At 31.3% G+C, this 14128-nt stretch overlaps 1 protein-coding gene across 1 annotated transcript; it reads right to left on the reverse strand.

Moving 5' to 3' along the window:
• Positions 1–1057: 1057 nt before the first annotated feature.
• On the reverse strand, positions 1058–4073 carry LOC107867205 (non-specific lipid transfer protein GPI-anchored 3). The gene is made up of 3 exons (XM_016713355.2): positions 3591–4073; positions 3074–3118; positions 1058–1340 (listed from the first exon to the last, which is right to left on the reverse strand). The coding sequence occupies exons 1-3, from the start codon at positions 3901–3903 to the stop codon at positions 1240–1242; spliced, it is 459 nt and encodes a 152-aa protein (XP_016568841.2). The 5' UTR covers positions 3904–4073; the 3' UTR covers positions 1058–1239.
• Between the last annotated feature and the right edge of the window lie 10055 nt (positions 4074–14128).

Below are 14128 nucleotides of genomic sequence, written 5' to 3' on the forward strand. Positions count from 1 at the left end.
TCCTGCATTGCATACGGTAAATGGAGTAGTAAGTAATTATTTAAAAAAATCGTGGGACAGGTGTACGCAGGTATGAGTGGTTTATGCGGGTTTAAAGTTATGTGGGGCGGGTGCAATTTTTAATTTTGCGGGTTAAGACGGAAACGAATTTAGAGAGTATGTTAAACACCTCTCAATCTTACATTAAATGAATTTAATTTATATAAAAATTATTTAGATGATCTATTATAGTTAAAGCTCATGATCGAATTGTTTATCGAGGCTTTTCTCAGACCTTATATACTCTAATATGAATGAATACACTCGCAAAGAACGTATCCTAACCTATTAGTATTAAATAATAACATAAATTAACTTACTGATAATAATGTTTTTCTTACCGAATACTTGAAAATAGGAAGAGTTCAATGGAGAAAAAATTGAGGCTGTTTTGAATGATGTTTTTTTGTTTGTTACCAAAAATAATTGGTGGGTATCTCCCTCACAAGATTAAGGTTTATTAAGAACAATTGAAAATTTAAAGTAAATCTATAACATATTTGCTATTTTCATGATAAAATTTGCCTGTTTATCACAGTTGATCAAGGCATCTGAAGCATGAGAATCCGATACTAGCATTAAGAATCCTTAATTACAAAATTGGTTATACATATCTAGTCATTAAGACAAGAGAAAAGTGTTAGAATCCTTAATTACAAAATTGATTATACATACGAGAGAAAAGTGTTAGAATCCTTAATTACAAAATTGGTTATACATATCTAGTCATTAAGACGAGAGAAAAGTATTGGGACGACCTACGGAAAGTTGGATTCAGAATTTTTAGTTTATAAGATTGTGAAATCTAAAAAATAATGCAGCTTGGTAGACGAATTTCTCAACAAAATACATATTTTTAATTAAAGCTATCGAGTTCTAGTGGTTAGAATTCTAGCTCCTGCCCTACACTAGTTAAAATAAAGATGCATATATGACTATCGGGAACCAAATGCCCTTTCTAATATTAAAATAACCTGCAACATTTCGATTAATACACCAAGAACATGCAAACACAAAGTAGCAAGAATCGCGGAAAATTAAAATTATCTCCTCCAACTCGTACATCAATTTAATTCATCTGAACAGATAATACAATGGAAAATTCCATACATAAAAGTGATAAAAAGTCTTGGAGTGCCATCTACTGAAGCAAAGAAATTCATCAACATTTCCCAATACTTGAAGAACACAATCAGTGAATTAAGCAAGCACGAAAGAAGCAATGGGAACGACTAAGCTTGACATTCCAGTCCATGCGACTTTGCTCACACCGTTTTTATCTTTTGAAGCTGGGGTGGTGACTGTAAAAGTTTCACATCATCAGAAAAAACATTGTTGGCAAGAATGCTAAGCAAATTAAACATGTAGCAGTATGTAAGCCAATCGAAATTTAAAATATTCTTGAATCTGCATTTGATTGGGAGATTAATTCGAAATGAGGAAAGAGATGGATACATATGATTTAGACAAAGACGCTTGTGTGCTCCAATTGGTTAACCCTCATGTCCGTTCAGTGTCTAGAAGTACTTAAACAAGGTACTTCAACACACCACTTGTAAACTTATTGTGAACCACAAGTCGAATAGCACAACAAATATGCCAAATTGCACCTTCAATTGCCTCAGAATTCTCAAGAGTATCTAGGGCGTGTCACTTTAAACGGGGGAAAATAGAAGTTGAGAAGAATAGAAAACATTTTCATATCCATCATGAATGACTTTATTTCCTTTTCAGCTCATTCTCCTATGAACAACTAGACTCTGGTAAATCAAGTTTCTCAAAGTAGGTCACAAGTTTTGGCTGAAGATATAAGATTTGATTGAACACCGTTAATAAATAGGATGGACTTCAGCTCACTACTCACTAAAGAAAAACTAACGGTTGTGTTCAGGGAAGAAACGTAAAAGTATTTTGCAACCGTAGAGTTGATTAAAACTGAAAGAGAAGGCAACAATATACTTATATCTATGAATTTAATTTCTCACGAGATATTATTCAATATTTTGTTTTTGTCTTCCCCACTAATTCTCTGAGGTTCAAACAAAGAGAGGCACAACTAAAAAGGTTTATGTCTGGTACTGAATTTGACATCTAAGGAAATCTCAATACAACACAGAATGAATAAAAAATGTTGAGTGTATCAATAACTCCATATAAACATTTTTGTCGGACCACAAATTTGTAGTATATTACAATCTACTCACATTCTTGTTTTGCAAGAGGAACAAGATATTTACTTTGTCTCATTTCAAAGATTTTATACAACACGTTACTTGGTGAAAACTTATTTAATATATGGAACAAGTCAAGGAATAGAGCAAAGTTGTCAAATTTCTGAATTATTGAAGAAGGACAACGCATCATGTGAACGAACTTTTAATCTTTCTATAACTTAAATTTAACAAAGGTTCTTCAATAAAAGCAGAGGCGGAGCTAGAAGTCCCGGATACTTATTGAAGATTCAGAACCTATAAGTTGAAATCTTGGCTTTGCCTATGTTAAAAAGCAAAACTGAAGTTAAATACAACTTGTACTTAGACACTCCCTCCGTTCCTTTTTTTACTTGTCCCTTATAATATGAATAAATTATTACTTTTACTTGTCAATTTTAACAAATCAAGAGAGTCATTATTTTCTTCCAAAACTACCTTTACCATTAACACAAGTAGTCATACTTAAAAGGCCTAAAGTATAATAATATGAATAATTTAGTAAAACAAACCCCTCATTTATTAACGAGAGTGCCAAGTCAGCAACGACAATGTAAGAAGTAATGGAATAAGTAAACCATATTGGATCAAATGCACACAAGTACTAACGCCTATGGATCACGATTCGGTAAAATCTGAATTACTCTTGTGTCTTATAGTTTGGATCTCGATATCTATTGAAACAAATTAATGAACGCAAAACGATAGATATGGGCATAAAAATAAAATCAAATTGATGCATACTCCAAAATTGCTCATTAATTAACTACTTTTAACTCAATGGTAACAAAGTTGAAAACAATGAACAATCCGATCTATGTTACCTGGTGGCGCTTTCTCAGATGGAGAACTTGAACCTGGAGCAGCCGCTGCATACAAAAACCCAATAAAATCAAAATCAAATCAATCTTAAATCAATAATGACACATACAAATTACAACAAAAATAATTAATCCCCATTATTCATCAAAGCAAATATTTTGCATGAAAATCTTAGTAACTCAGTTGGTTTACTACAACTTTCACCTTATCAGTGAAGGTTCAATTCCCTATCTTATAATCCCTTTCCCCATTTCTCCTTTCCCTACCCCAACTTTTTTTTAAAAAAAAAAATAAATCTACCATTTCCTAAACCAAAAATGAAGAATATCAAATTTGAACTAAAGATTTTGCTTTGAAATTGAACACATAATCATCAACACCAAATCTAAAGAATTGAGCAAAAATATTAAAAGTATTTAGCAAATCAAAACATCAAAGCCTGTTTTACAAGCAGTAGCAACATCACCACAAATATTAAACTATTTAGCAAATCAAAATATCAGAATCAGAATTATGTACCTTTACAAGCAGAAACATCACCAGGGATATCACAATATTTAGGCAGACCAATAGCTTGAGTAACATTAATACCAAGAGAAGGCAACAAAGTTGGATTTTCATAAAGCTTGCAAAGACAGTCAAGATCTTTAGTAACAGCTTCTCTAAGTGGATCACAGCAAGTAGCTGGTGGTTTAGTTGAGTTAAGAAAAGGTGCACATGGCACTAACTTAGAAGCACACGACGGCGGCGTTTGGGCTGAAGTGGTGGCTGCCGACAGTAGCGCCGCCGTGAGTGCCACCGTGATCAGCCACGTGAATCTGGAGGTCAACATATTTTTTTTTTCTTTTTTCGTGAAAAAGGTGGGAGTACTTTCTTTGTTGTATGAGTTGGGAGTGTTGTTGTGGGAAGTAAATGCTACATTTGTAGTAGAACAGTTTGGGTTGGGATGACATGCACTACTATCGCTTGTCCATTTTACAGTTGTACGTCTCTTAAAAGTAGAGAAAAATAACATAAATATAAATCTTAATTTATTATATTTTTATAAAATAATTATAAAAATTTTAATTAATCAGTATCTTCTTTGAATGTATCGAGAAGCTAATTATATATTTCGACAGATTCAAAATAAAAAGTATATAATAAAAGCTAATTGTGTATCTTTACAAGAAAAAATAATATTTTCATCGGATATATTATGTATTATGTATCTCGACATACATAAAATTGAAAAAAAATATCGAAATCTAATTATGTATCTTTATAAAAGATAAATGTATATTTTTAGATGTATCGGGAGGTAATTATCTATCTCGACAGATTTAAAATTTTAGATTTTCAGTAATTATATAAAATACAAGATTTTCTACTCCAAATTGTCGAGATAATATTGTTTAATTCATATGAGAATTTTACTATAATGTTCGGATTAATTTATATTTAACATTAAATAGTTGAAGATAATTTGATATATTAATAACTGACGGAGAAAATTCAATTAAGAATGCTACCTTAAGAAATAGACTATTCAAATGTAAAATTAAATTAATCGAATTTCAATAATCAGACATCGAAATAAAAACATACATTAAAAATAAAAGGTATGATCTAGGGAAGTTAAAAGAATGGGCTACACGATCGACTATCATGCTCAGATGATTACATTTTTTTTTTGGCTGGCTAGAGTCCAGGTGCTTCTCAATTTGGTTTTATTTTCTTTGTCAATTCATTAACGGTAGCAATAATAATATATATATTTTTTTCCAACAAATCAATCATTCGTGATATATTTAAATAACAGGACAACATCATTTAATTAAAAGTATCATTTTCTAATAAAATTGTGTAAGCGATTACCGACATCATATATATTCTCGTATTCATGTGTAAGTGGTCATATAATAGTAGCATTATTATATCTAAAGTTTTAAGCCTAAGGTCTTCGGTGCTTCGTAATAACCTATTGGTATACCTAAAATAGAAAATGCACTTTCTCTACTTCCATTTTATACTTTAGTTAGTTTTAGATGCTTATAGCCTTATAAAATTATAAAACTATATTCAGATTGTTTTATAGACAAACAAAAAGAAAAACTTAATCCAATATTTTTTTTTATAACTAGGAATGGCAGTCTATGCCATCTATATTGACAAAATGCCACTCATTAAAGAATTACGATCATATTCCATTCACTTTATCCTCTTTTGTTTTTCTGGAGTTGTTTAGACAAAGGGATTAAAGAAGTTTTCACATTTATTACACTATCAAACTTAATTAGTTTTCTGAATTAAGAAAATCATTGATTGAAACTCTTTAAGTATTTAAGACTAATCATTTTTTTGAAGAAAAATGAATGTTGGTTTAAAAACAGATTTTATTCGACCGAGTGAGCTGTCATGAATTATGATGATAAATTTAATTTATTATACAAATAAGTTTGAAAGTGATACATGAATATTGTAGATCATACTCATTTTTAAAATGCTTCCAGATTATTTATTTTATACTAATAGAATGAACATTTTCCTTTCTCTTCCTTCATAAGAAAAATAGGAGTCACGGATCCAGAATTTAAGAGTGGTGAATGCTCAGAAGATTTGAATAAATATATTGACACACAAAGCTTTGAGATTTCGTCTGATTTCAAGGATTTTTTTTAAATTTTATATTAATTTTTGTATGATTATATCTAATATGCATTAAATTTAACAAGCATCGAAGCACCATAAATTAACACCTAAATCTGTCCTTAAAAGTCTGTGAAGAGATTACACTAAATATGTTCCCTTTTTTAATTAATATATGGATATTTCATTAAAAGCTAAGGAGATAAAATAATAATATACATTATTAAATGCATTTCAATCACTAAAAATGTTAGCAGTATTTCATTTATTTAGTCGAGTAACACGTCTATACTGGACCCATGTTAATACGGGCACATCAGCATATGGGGAGTGATTTGAATTTTGAAATGCGAGAGACAAAATGTTTCATTTATTCTTTTGTATGAAATTGAGCATATAGTTTAAAAATAAAAATTTATAACAAGAGTAAAATAAGTCAAATGATTTAAAATATTGCCTACAAATTTATAAACCTGTAATTTGAAAAAAAAAAAAAAGAAAAAAAAGAATTTTTTTTTTTTCCAAATCGTAACGCCTTCACGTGAAAATTAATGGAAGATGATAACTAAAAGGGGTAGGCCAGCAAAAAAACTGTTGTGTTTTGCCCTTTTTACTAGTTAATCATTAGAGGTTCACATGTTATGATATATAATTAAACAAAATATTGCAATATGTTATAAATGTATTTATACTATAGTGAATCTCTATCAAGATCTACTTTAATATTTATTAGGATTTGAAGCATCTGTCTCTTATTTATACTAAGAGTAAATTTTCCCTATAAATAGAGGGGTTTTGTTTATTATATTCATAATCTTATGATCTCTTATCCTCAAGAAGTAATAAGAATTACTCTCTTCTCTCTCTACTCTTCTTCTTTGTTCTTTCTAACTTTATAACACGTTATCAGCACGAGACTTTGTCAAATAAGGTAACAAGGTGAGATTATAAATCTTAAGGATTTCAAAGTTAGTAATTCTTTATGTTATCTTTCTTTTGCTACTACTAATATAATTATTATTGAATTTGAGAAAAAATAATTGGTTTGGAACTATTTATATTTTAAATTTATTCCTCAAGAACAATATTATCAAAAAGGATGATAATATGTTGGGTTCAAGTCCCATCGATTCATGCCTAAGACGCCTTTATGTGGATCAAATATTGAGTTTGAATCTCAATACACCATATTGATGATATTGTGATAGCTAAGGCAAAATAATGGGTGTTTGATGAAAAGTCATGAAATTCGACCCATTGAATATGCTTCATTCCATGAAGTGAATGTGGTAGCAATATATGGTAAGTCTGAAATATGACAACTTACTTCATTCTTGAGGTGTATGTGGTAGCAGTGCATAATATGTCTGAAAGAAGACAAGTGATTGAATGCACGAATATACGCGTGGAGGGACAATATGGTAATGATCATCAAAAGTGATGATATTTTTACACGCTTATATGATTATAAGATATGCTAGAGAAAAAAAAACTCTCTACATCATATGTATGTCTCGATTTGCTTCTGAAGTAGCAAAATCTTGAAAGAGGTTATAAGCTATCATAATTTGATAGGCTTAAAGGCATGATTATATTCCATTCCTGGGGAATGAGAAACTTATTAATGCAAACGTGCACTTGATAGTGATTGTATCACAACTCACCTCCAAAAGAGGTTGAATAATTTTGAAATCTACTTCTGAAGTAGTAAATCTGAAATTTATTCATGTAATAGTAAATCTGAAATTTACTAAAGAAAAAATACATGTCATGGTAAACTTGGAGTTTACTAGAATAAAAGTTCATAAATTGATATGAACGATTGTGACATCTCGAAGATGTGCATGTATTGAAGAACTAGAAGATTCTTCAAGAATTGTTTATGTCGTTTGTTCTCATAATAAGTTGGTTGGACCAACTAATGTTGGGATTGAATTCCTTAAATCTAAAAAATATAAAAGGTGAATATGAGCCCATTCACCTATCATGTGATATGTTGAAAAGATGCATCAATAAAATGATCACATGTACATTCACTGTCAACCTGCAATTTGACATTCATAAAGTTGTTTGCTCAATAAAATTGAGTTAAGAACATAATTTTCAGATTGTGCAATCAAGAAAGTTATCTTGATGATGATGATTTAGCGTTGAATGCCTTCGATAAATAGCTAAACCATTGCTAATGAGAATAAAGTTTTATGTGTTGGTCTGAAATATGATATGTTGCATACAATAACACGTGTATGCATTAGACCAATAAATTATGATTATTTCTTCCCCCTCAATTGGTTCAAGGTCATGAACCAACTATTCCATCTAATAGTTTTGATGTACGGTATACGATTAATGAATGTACCATGATGCACAAAGATGGATCTATCAAAGAAGATGGAGGATGTATGTTAGCTTATGTTAGCTTTCCTAACATAAGGGGGAGATTATAAGCAGCTATGAAGTATGTTAGGAATTATCATCAGATCCTCATTCAAAAGATAATTCAAGTCAAATGCCAAACGCATCTCATATTTAAGCAGCAAGTGCTCCTATTTTATGTCTCTAAAGGACAAAGTCTATGCATGCGTGAAGCGTGATAGACCAATCAGTTCCAAATGAAATAGTGCTTGTATACAATAAGGAGCAAATAATCATAATAAGAAGGTAATATGCGCTTGAAGGGCCTATGACATAACACTTAATGAAACCTTATGAGAGGTTTATGTACCTGAAAATAATAAAGTGATGAGATCTCAAAATGTTATGTTGCATTATAAATCGATACGAAATGATATATCATCAATATTTTTGACACAATATTGGTGCAATATTGTGAAAGATTACGAGGATCTGAATTCTATGTTTATTTAAGCATGCTGACGTAGAAACATTTATCAAGTAATATGAAAGGTTGCATCTTGGTAAGTGAAAACGTATTTGATTTGCAATCCAGACACTTGAATATGTCACACATAAAATGTTGAATATTGTCACTTGACAAAATTTGTATGAAAACTTCTTTAACGATTCAAAATATAAAAGTTTCTAGGAAACTTATTGATAATCCTTATATTGTATAAGCTTATAGCTTGAAAATTATTGAAACTCTTGGAGATTTTTCAAAAGCAATAAGATTATTTGCTGAAATGAGAAATATACCAATTTGGATTGGTTATGAAGTACCATATCTTAGTACAATTGGTGCACTCATGTATATTGTAAAAAACTACAAGACCCAATATAGCCTTTCGCTCAATTTGTTAGCAAGGTATATTTCTACTCTTACTAGGAGACATCGAAATGGGATAAGATACATGAGTTTATTTTATTCTAAAGATTGCAGTCCCGATCTTACTGGTCATACTGATGTTGGGTACTCATCTAACCCGCATAAATCTCGATCTCAAATATACAATGTGTTCACATGTGGGGATACTGTCATATCTTGGAGATATACAAAGCAGTCTATCGTAGCCACTTCATCGAATCATGCTGAGATAATAGCTATTCATAAAGCAAGCCGAGAATTTGTATGGTTGAGATCCATGATACATCTCATTCGAGAAAAATGTGGTGTGAAATATGACAATCTACCCATAATTATATGCAGAGATAATTCAGCATACATAACACATCTTAAGGGAGGATTCATAAATGGAGATAGAACGAAGCACATTTTGCCAAAGCTTTTCTACATACATGAGCTACAAAAGAATGATGATATTAACGTGCACCAGATTCATTCAACTGACAATGTGACTGATTTATTCACCAAATCTTCTCCAATTACAACTTTGAAGAAGATGTTGCACAAGATCGAGATGCAAAGGTTCAAGGATGTTATCATTAGGGGGAGTTAATACGCGCTGTACTCTTTTTCCCTTATGAGGTTTTGTCCCACTGGGTTTTCCTTGTAAGGTTTTTAATGAGGCAGCCGATATGCGTATTGTTAGAAATGTGTACTCTTTTTCCTTCACTAGATTTTTTTTTCCTACTGGGTTTTTTCTAGTAAGGTTTTAACAAGGCACATTACCTATCTAGACATTCAAGGGGAAGTGTTATAAATGTATTTACATTATAGTGAATGTCTATCAAGATCTATCAAGATCTACTTTGATATCTATTAGGATTTGAAGCATCTGTCTTTTACTCTGACGAGGAGTAAATTTTTCCTATAAATAGAGGGTTTTGTTCATTATATTCACGATCTGATGATCTCTCATCCCTCAAGAGAAGAAATAAGAATTACTTTTTCTATTCTCTCTACTCTTCTTTTTTATTCTTTCTTGTTTTATAACAAAAATAATAAAGTGATAAGATCTCAAAATGTTATGTCGCATTGCGAACCGATACTAAATGATATATCATCAATATCTTTGACACAATATTGGCACAATATTATGAAAGATTACGAGGATCTAAATTCTATGTTTATTTAAGTATGTTGACGTAGAAACATTTATCAAGTGACATGAAAGGATGCATCTTGGTAAGTATAAAACTTATTTGATTTGCAGTCCAGATATTTGAAAATGTCACTCATGAAATGTTGAATATTGTCACTTGACAAAACTTATGTGAAAACTTTAAGGATTCAAACTGCTTGAAGCATATAAAAGTTTCTGAAAAACTTATTTATAATCCTTATATTGTATAAGCTTATTGCTTGAACATGATTGAAACTCTTGGAGAGTTTTCAAAGCAATAGATTATTTGCTGAAATTCAAAATATATCGAATTGGATTAGTTATGAAGTACCGTATCTTAGTGCAATTGATGCACTCATGTACTTCAAATACTATAAGGCCTATAGCCTTTTCAGTTAATTTGTTAGCAAGGTATATTTCTGCTCCTACTATGAGACATCGAAATGGGATAAACCACATGAGCTTGTTTAATTCTAAAGATTGCAGTCCTGATCTTAGTGGTTATGCTGATGTTGGGTACTTATCTGACCCGCATAAAGCACGGTCTCAAATAGACTATGTGTTCATATGTGGTGATACTGTCATATCTTGGAGATATACAAAGCAGTCTATCGTAGCCACTTCATTGAATCATGCTAAGATAATAGCTATTCATGAAGCAAGCCGAAAATGTGTATGGTAGAGGTCTATGATACATATTATTTGAGAAAAATGTAGTGTGAAATATGACAATCTACCTACAATTTTATGCAGAGATAATTCAGCATACATAGCATATCTTAAGGGGGGATTCATAAATGGAGATAGAACGAAGCACATTTTGCCAAAGCTTTTTTTACATACATGAGCTACAAAAGAATGATGATATTAACGTGCAACAGATTCGTTCAACTAACAATGTGATTGATTTATTCACCAAATCTTCTCCAATTGCAACTTTCAAGAAGAAGCTGCACAAGATCGAGATGCAAAAGTTCAAGGATGTTCTCATTACAGGTAGCAAATATGCGTTGTACTCTTTTCCCCTTTCAAGGTTTTGTCCCACCGGGTTTTCCTTGTAAGGTTTTTAATGAGGCGACCTATACGCGTATTATTAGAGATGGGTACTCTTTTTTCTTTCCTAGATTTTTTTCCCACTGGGTTTTTTCTAGTAAGGTTTTAACGAGTCACATTATCTATCTAGACATTCAAGGGGAAGTGTTATAAATGTATTTACATTATAGTGAATGTCTATCAAGATCTATCAAGATCTACTTTGATATCTATTAGGATTTGAAGCATCTGTCTTTTACTCGAACTAGGAGTAAATTTCTCCTATAAATAGAGGGGTTTTGTTCATTGTATTCACAATCTGATGATCTCTCATCCCTCAAGAGAAGAAATAAGAATTACTTTCTCTATTCTCTCTACTCTTCTTCTTTATTCTTTCTTATTTTATAACAAAAATAATGAAGTGGTGAGATCTCAAAATGTTATGTCACATTGTGAACCGATACTAAATGATATATCATCAATATCTTTGAAACAATATTGGCGCAATATTGTGAAAGATTACGAGGATCTAAATTCTACGTTTATTTAAGTATGTTGACGTAGAAACATTTATCAAGTGACATGAAAGGATGCATCTTGGTAAGTATAAAACTTATTTGATTTGCAGTCCAGATATTTGAAGATGTCACTCATGAAATGTTGAATATTGTCACTTGACAAAACTTGTGTGAAAACTTTTAAGGATTCAAACTGCTTGAAGCATATAAAAGTTTCTGAAAAACTTATTTATAATCCTTATATTGTATAAGCTTATTGCTTGAACATCATTGGAACTCTTGGAGAGTTTTCAAAGCAATAGATTATTTGCTAAAATTCGAAATATATCGAATTGGATTAGTTATGAAGTACCATATCTTAGTGCAATTGATGCACTCATGTACCTTGCAAATACTACAAGGCCTATAGCCTTTTCAGTTAATTTGTTAGCAAGGTATATTTCTGCTCCTACTATGAGACATCAAAATGGGATAAAACACATGAGCTTGTTTAATTATAAAGATTGCAGTCCTGATCTTATTGGTCATGCTGATGTTGGGTACTTATCAGACCCGCATAAAGCACGATCTCAAATAGTCTATGTGTTCATATGTGGTGGTACGGTCATATCTTGGAGATATACAAAGTAGTCTATCGTAGCCACTTCATTGAATCATGCTGAGATAATAGTTATTCATGAAGCAAGCCGAGAATGTGTATGGTTGAGGTCCATGATGCATATCATTCGAGAAAAATATGGTGTGAAATATGAAAATCTACCCACAATTTTATACAGAGATAGTTCAGCATACATAGCACATCTTAAGGAAGGATTCATAAATGGAGATAGAACGAAGCACATTTTGCCAAAGCTTTTTTTACATATATGAGCTACAAAAGAATGATGATACTAACGTGCAACAGATTCGTTCAACTGACAATGTGATTGTTTTATTCACCAAATCTTCTCCAATTGCAACTTTCAAGAAGAAGCTGCACAAGATCGGGATGCAAAAGTTCAAGGATGTTCTCATTAGGGGGAGCAAATACGCGCTGTACTCTTTTTCCCTTTCAAGGTTTTGTCCCACCGTATTTTCCTTGTAAGGTTTTTAATGAGGCAGCCTATATGCGTATTGTTAGAGATGTGTACTCGTTTTCCTTCACTAGATTTTTTTTCCACTGGGTTTTTTCTGGACTGCAAATCAAATAAGTTTTACGCTTACCAAAATGCATCCTTTCATGTCACTTGATAAATATTTCTACGTCAGCATGCTTAAATAAACGTAGAATTCAGATCCTCATAATCTTTCACAATATTGTGCTAATATTGTGTCAAAGATATTGATGATATATCATTTTGTATCGGTTCACAATGCGACATAACATTTTGAGATCTCATCACGCCATTATTTTCAGGTACATGAACCTCTCATAAGGTTTCATGAAGTGGTATGTCGTAGGCTCTTCAAGAGCTCATTGCCTTCTTATTATGATTATTTGATCCTTATTTTTCAAGGTTTATTTCATTTGAAACCGATCAGTCTACCACGCTTCATACATGCATAGACTTTGTCCTTTAGGAACACAAAATAAGAGCACTTGCGCTTAATATGAGATGCTTTCAGCATTTGACTTGAATTATCTTTTGGATGAGGATATGGTGATAATTCATAACATATTTCATAGCGCTTATAATCTCTCCCTTATGTTAGGAAAACTAACATACATCCTCTACTTCTTTGAGGAATATCTTTGTGCATTATGGTATATTCATTAATTGTATACCGCACATCAAAATTATTAGATGGATTAATTGGTTCACGACCTTGAACCAATTGAGAGGGAAGAAATAATCATAATTTATTGGTCTAATGCATACAAATGTTATTGCAATATATCATAATTTAGACCAATACATGAAGTTTTGTTCTCATTAATAATGGTTTAGCTATTTATCGAAGGCATTCAATGCCAAACCATCATCATCAAGATAACTTTCTTGATTGCACAATCTGAAAATTATGTTATTTAACTCAATTTTACTGAGCAAGCAACTTTATGAATGTCAAACTGCAGGTTGACAATGAATGTACATGTGATCATTTTATTGATGCATCTTTTCAACATATCACATGATAGATGAACGGACCTTTATTCACCTTTTATAATTTTCAAATTTGAAGGGACCCAATCCCAATATTAGTTGGTCCAACCAACTTATCAGGAGAACAAACGACATAAACAATTCTTGAAGAATCTTCTAGTTCTTCAATTCATGTACATCTTCTAGATGTCACAATCATTCATATCAATTTATGAACTTTTATTCTAGTAAACTCCAAGTTTACCATGACATGTACTTTTTCTTTAGTAAATTTTAGATTTACTATTACATTAATAAATTTCAGATTTACAACTTCAGAAGTAGATTTCAAAATTATTCAACCTCTTTCGGAGGTGAGTTGTGATACAATC

Source organism: Capsicum annuum, chromosome 1 (assembly GCF_002878395.1).
Source record: "Capsicum annuum cultivar UCD-10X-F1 chromosome 1, UCD10Xv1.1, whole genome shotgun sequence".
NCBI classification, from domain to species: domain Eukaryota; kingdom Viridiplantae; phylum Streptophyta; class Magnoliopsida; order Solanales; family Solanaceae; genus Capsicum; species Capsicum annuum.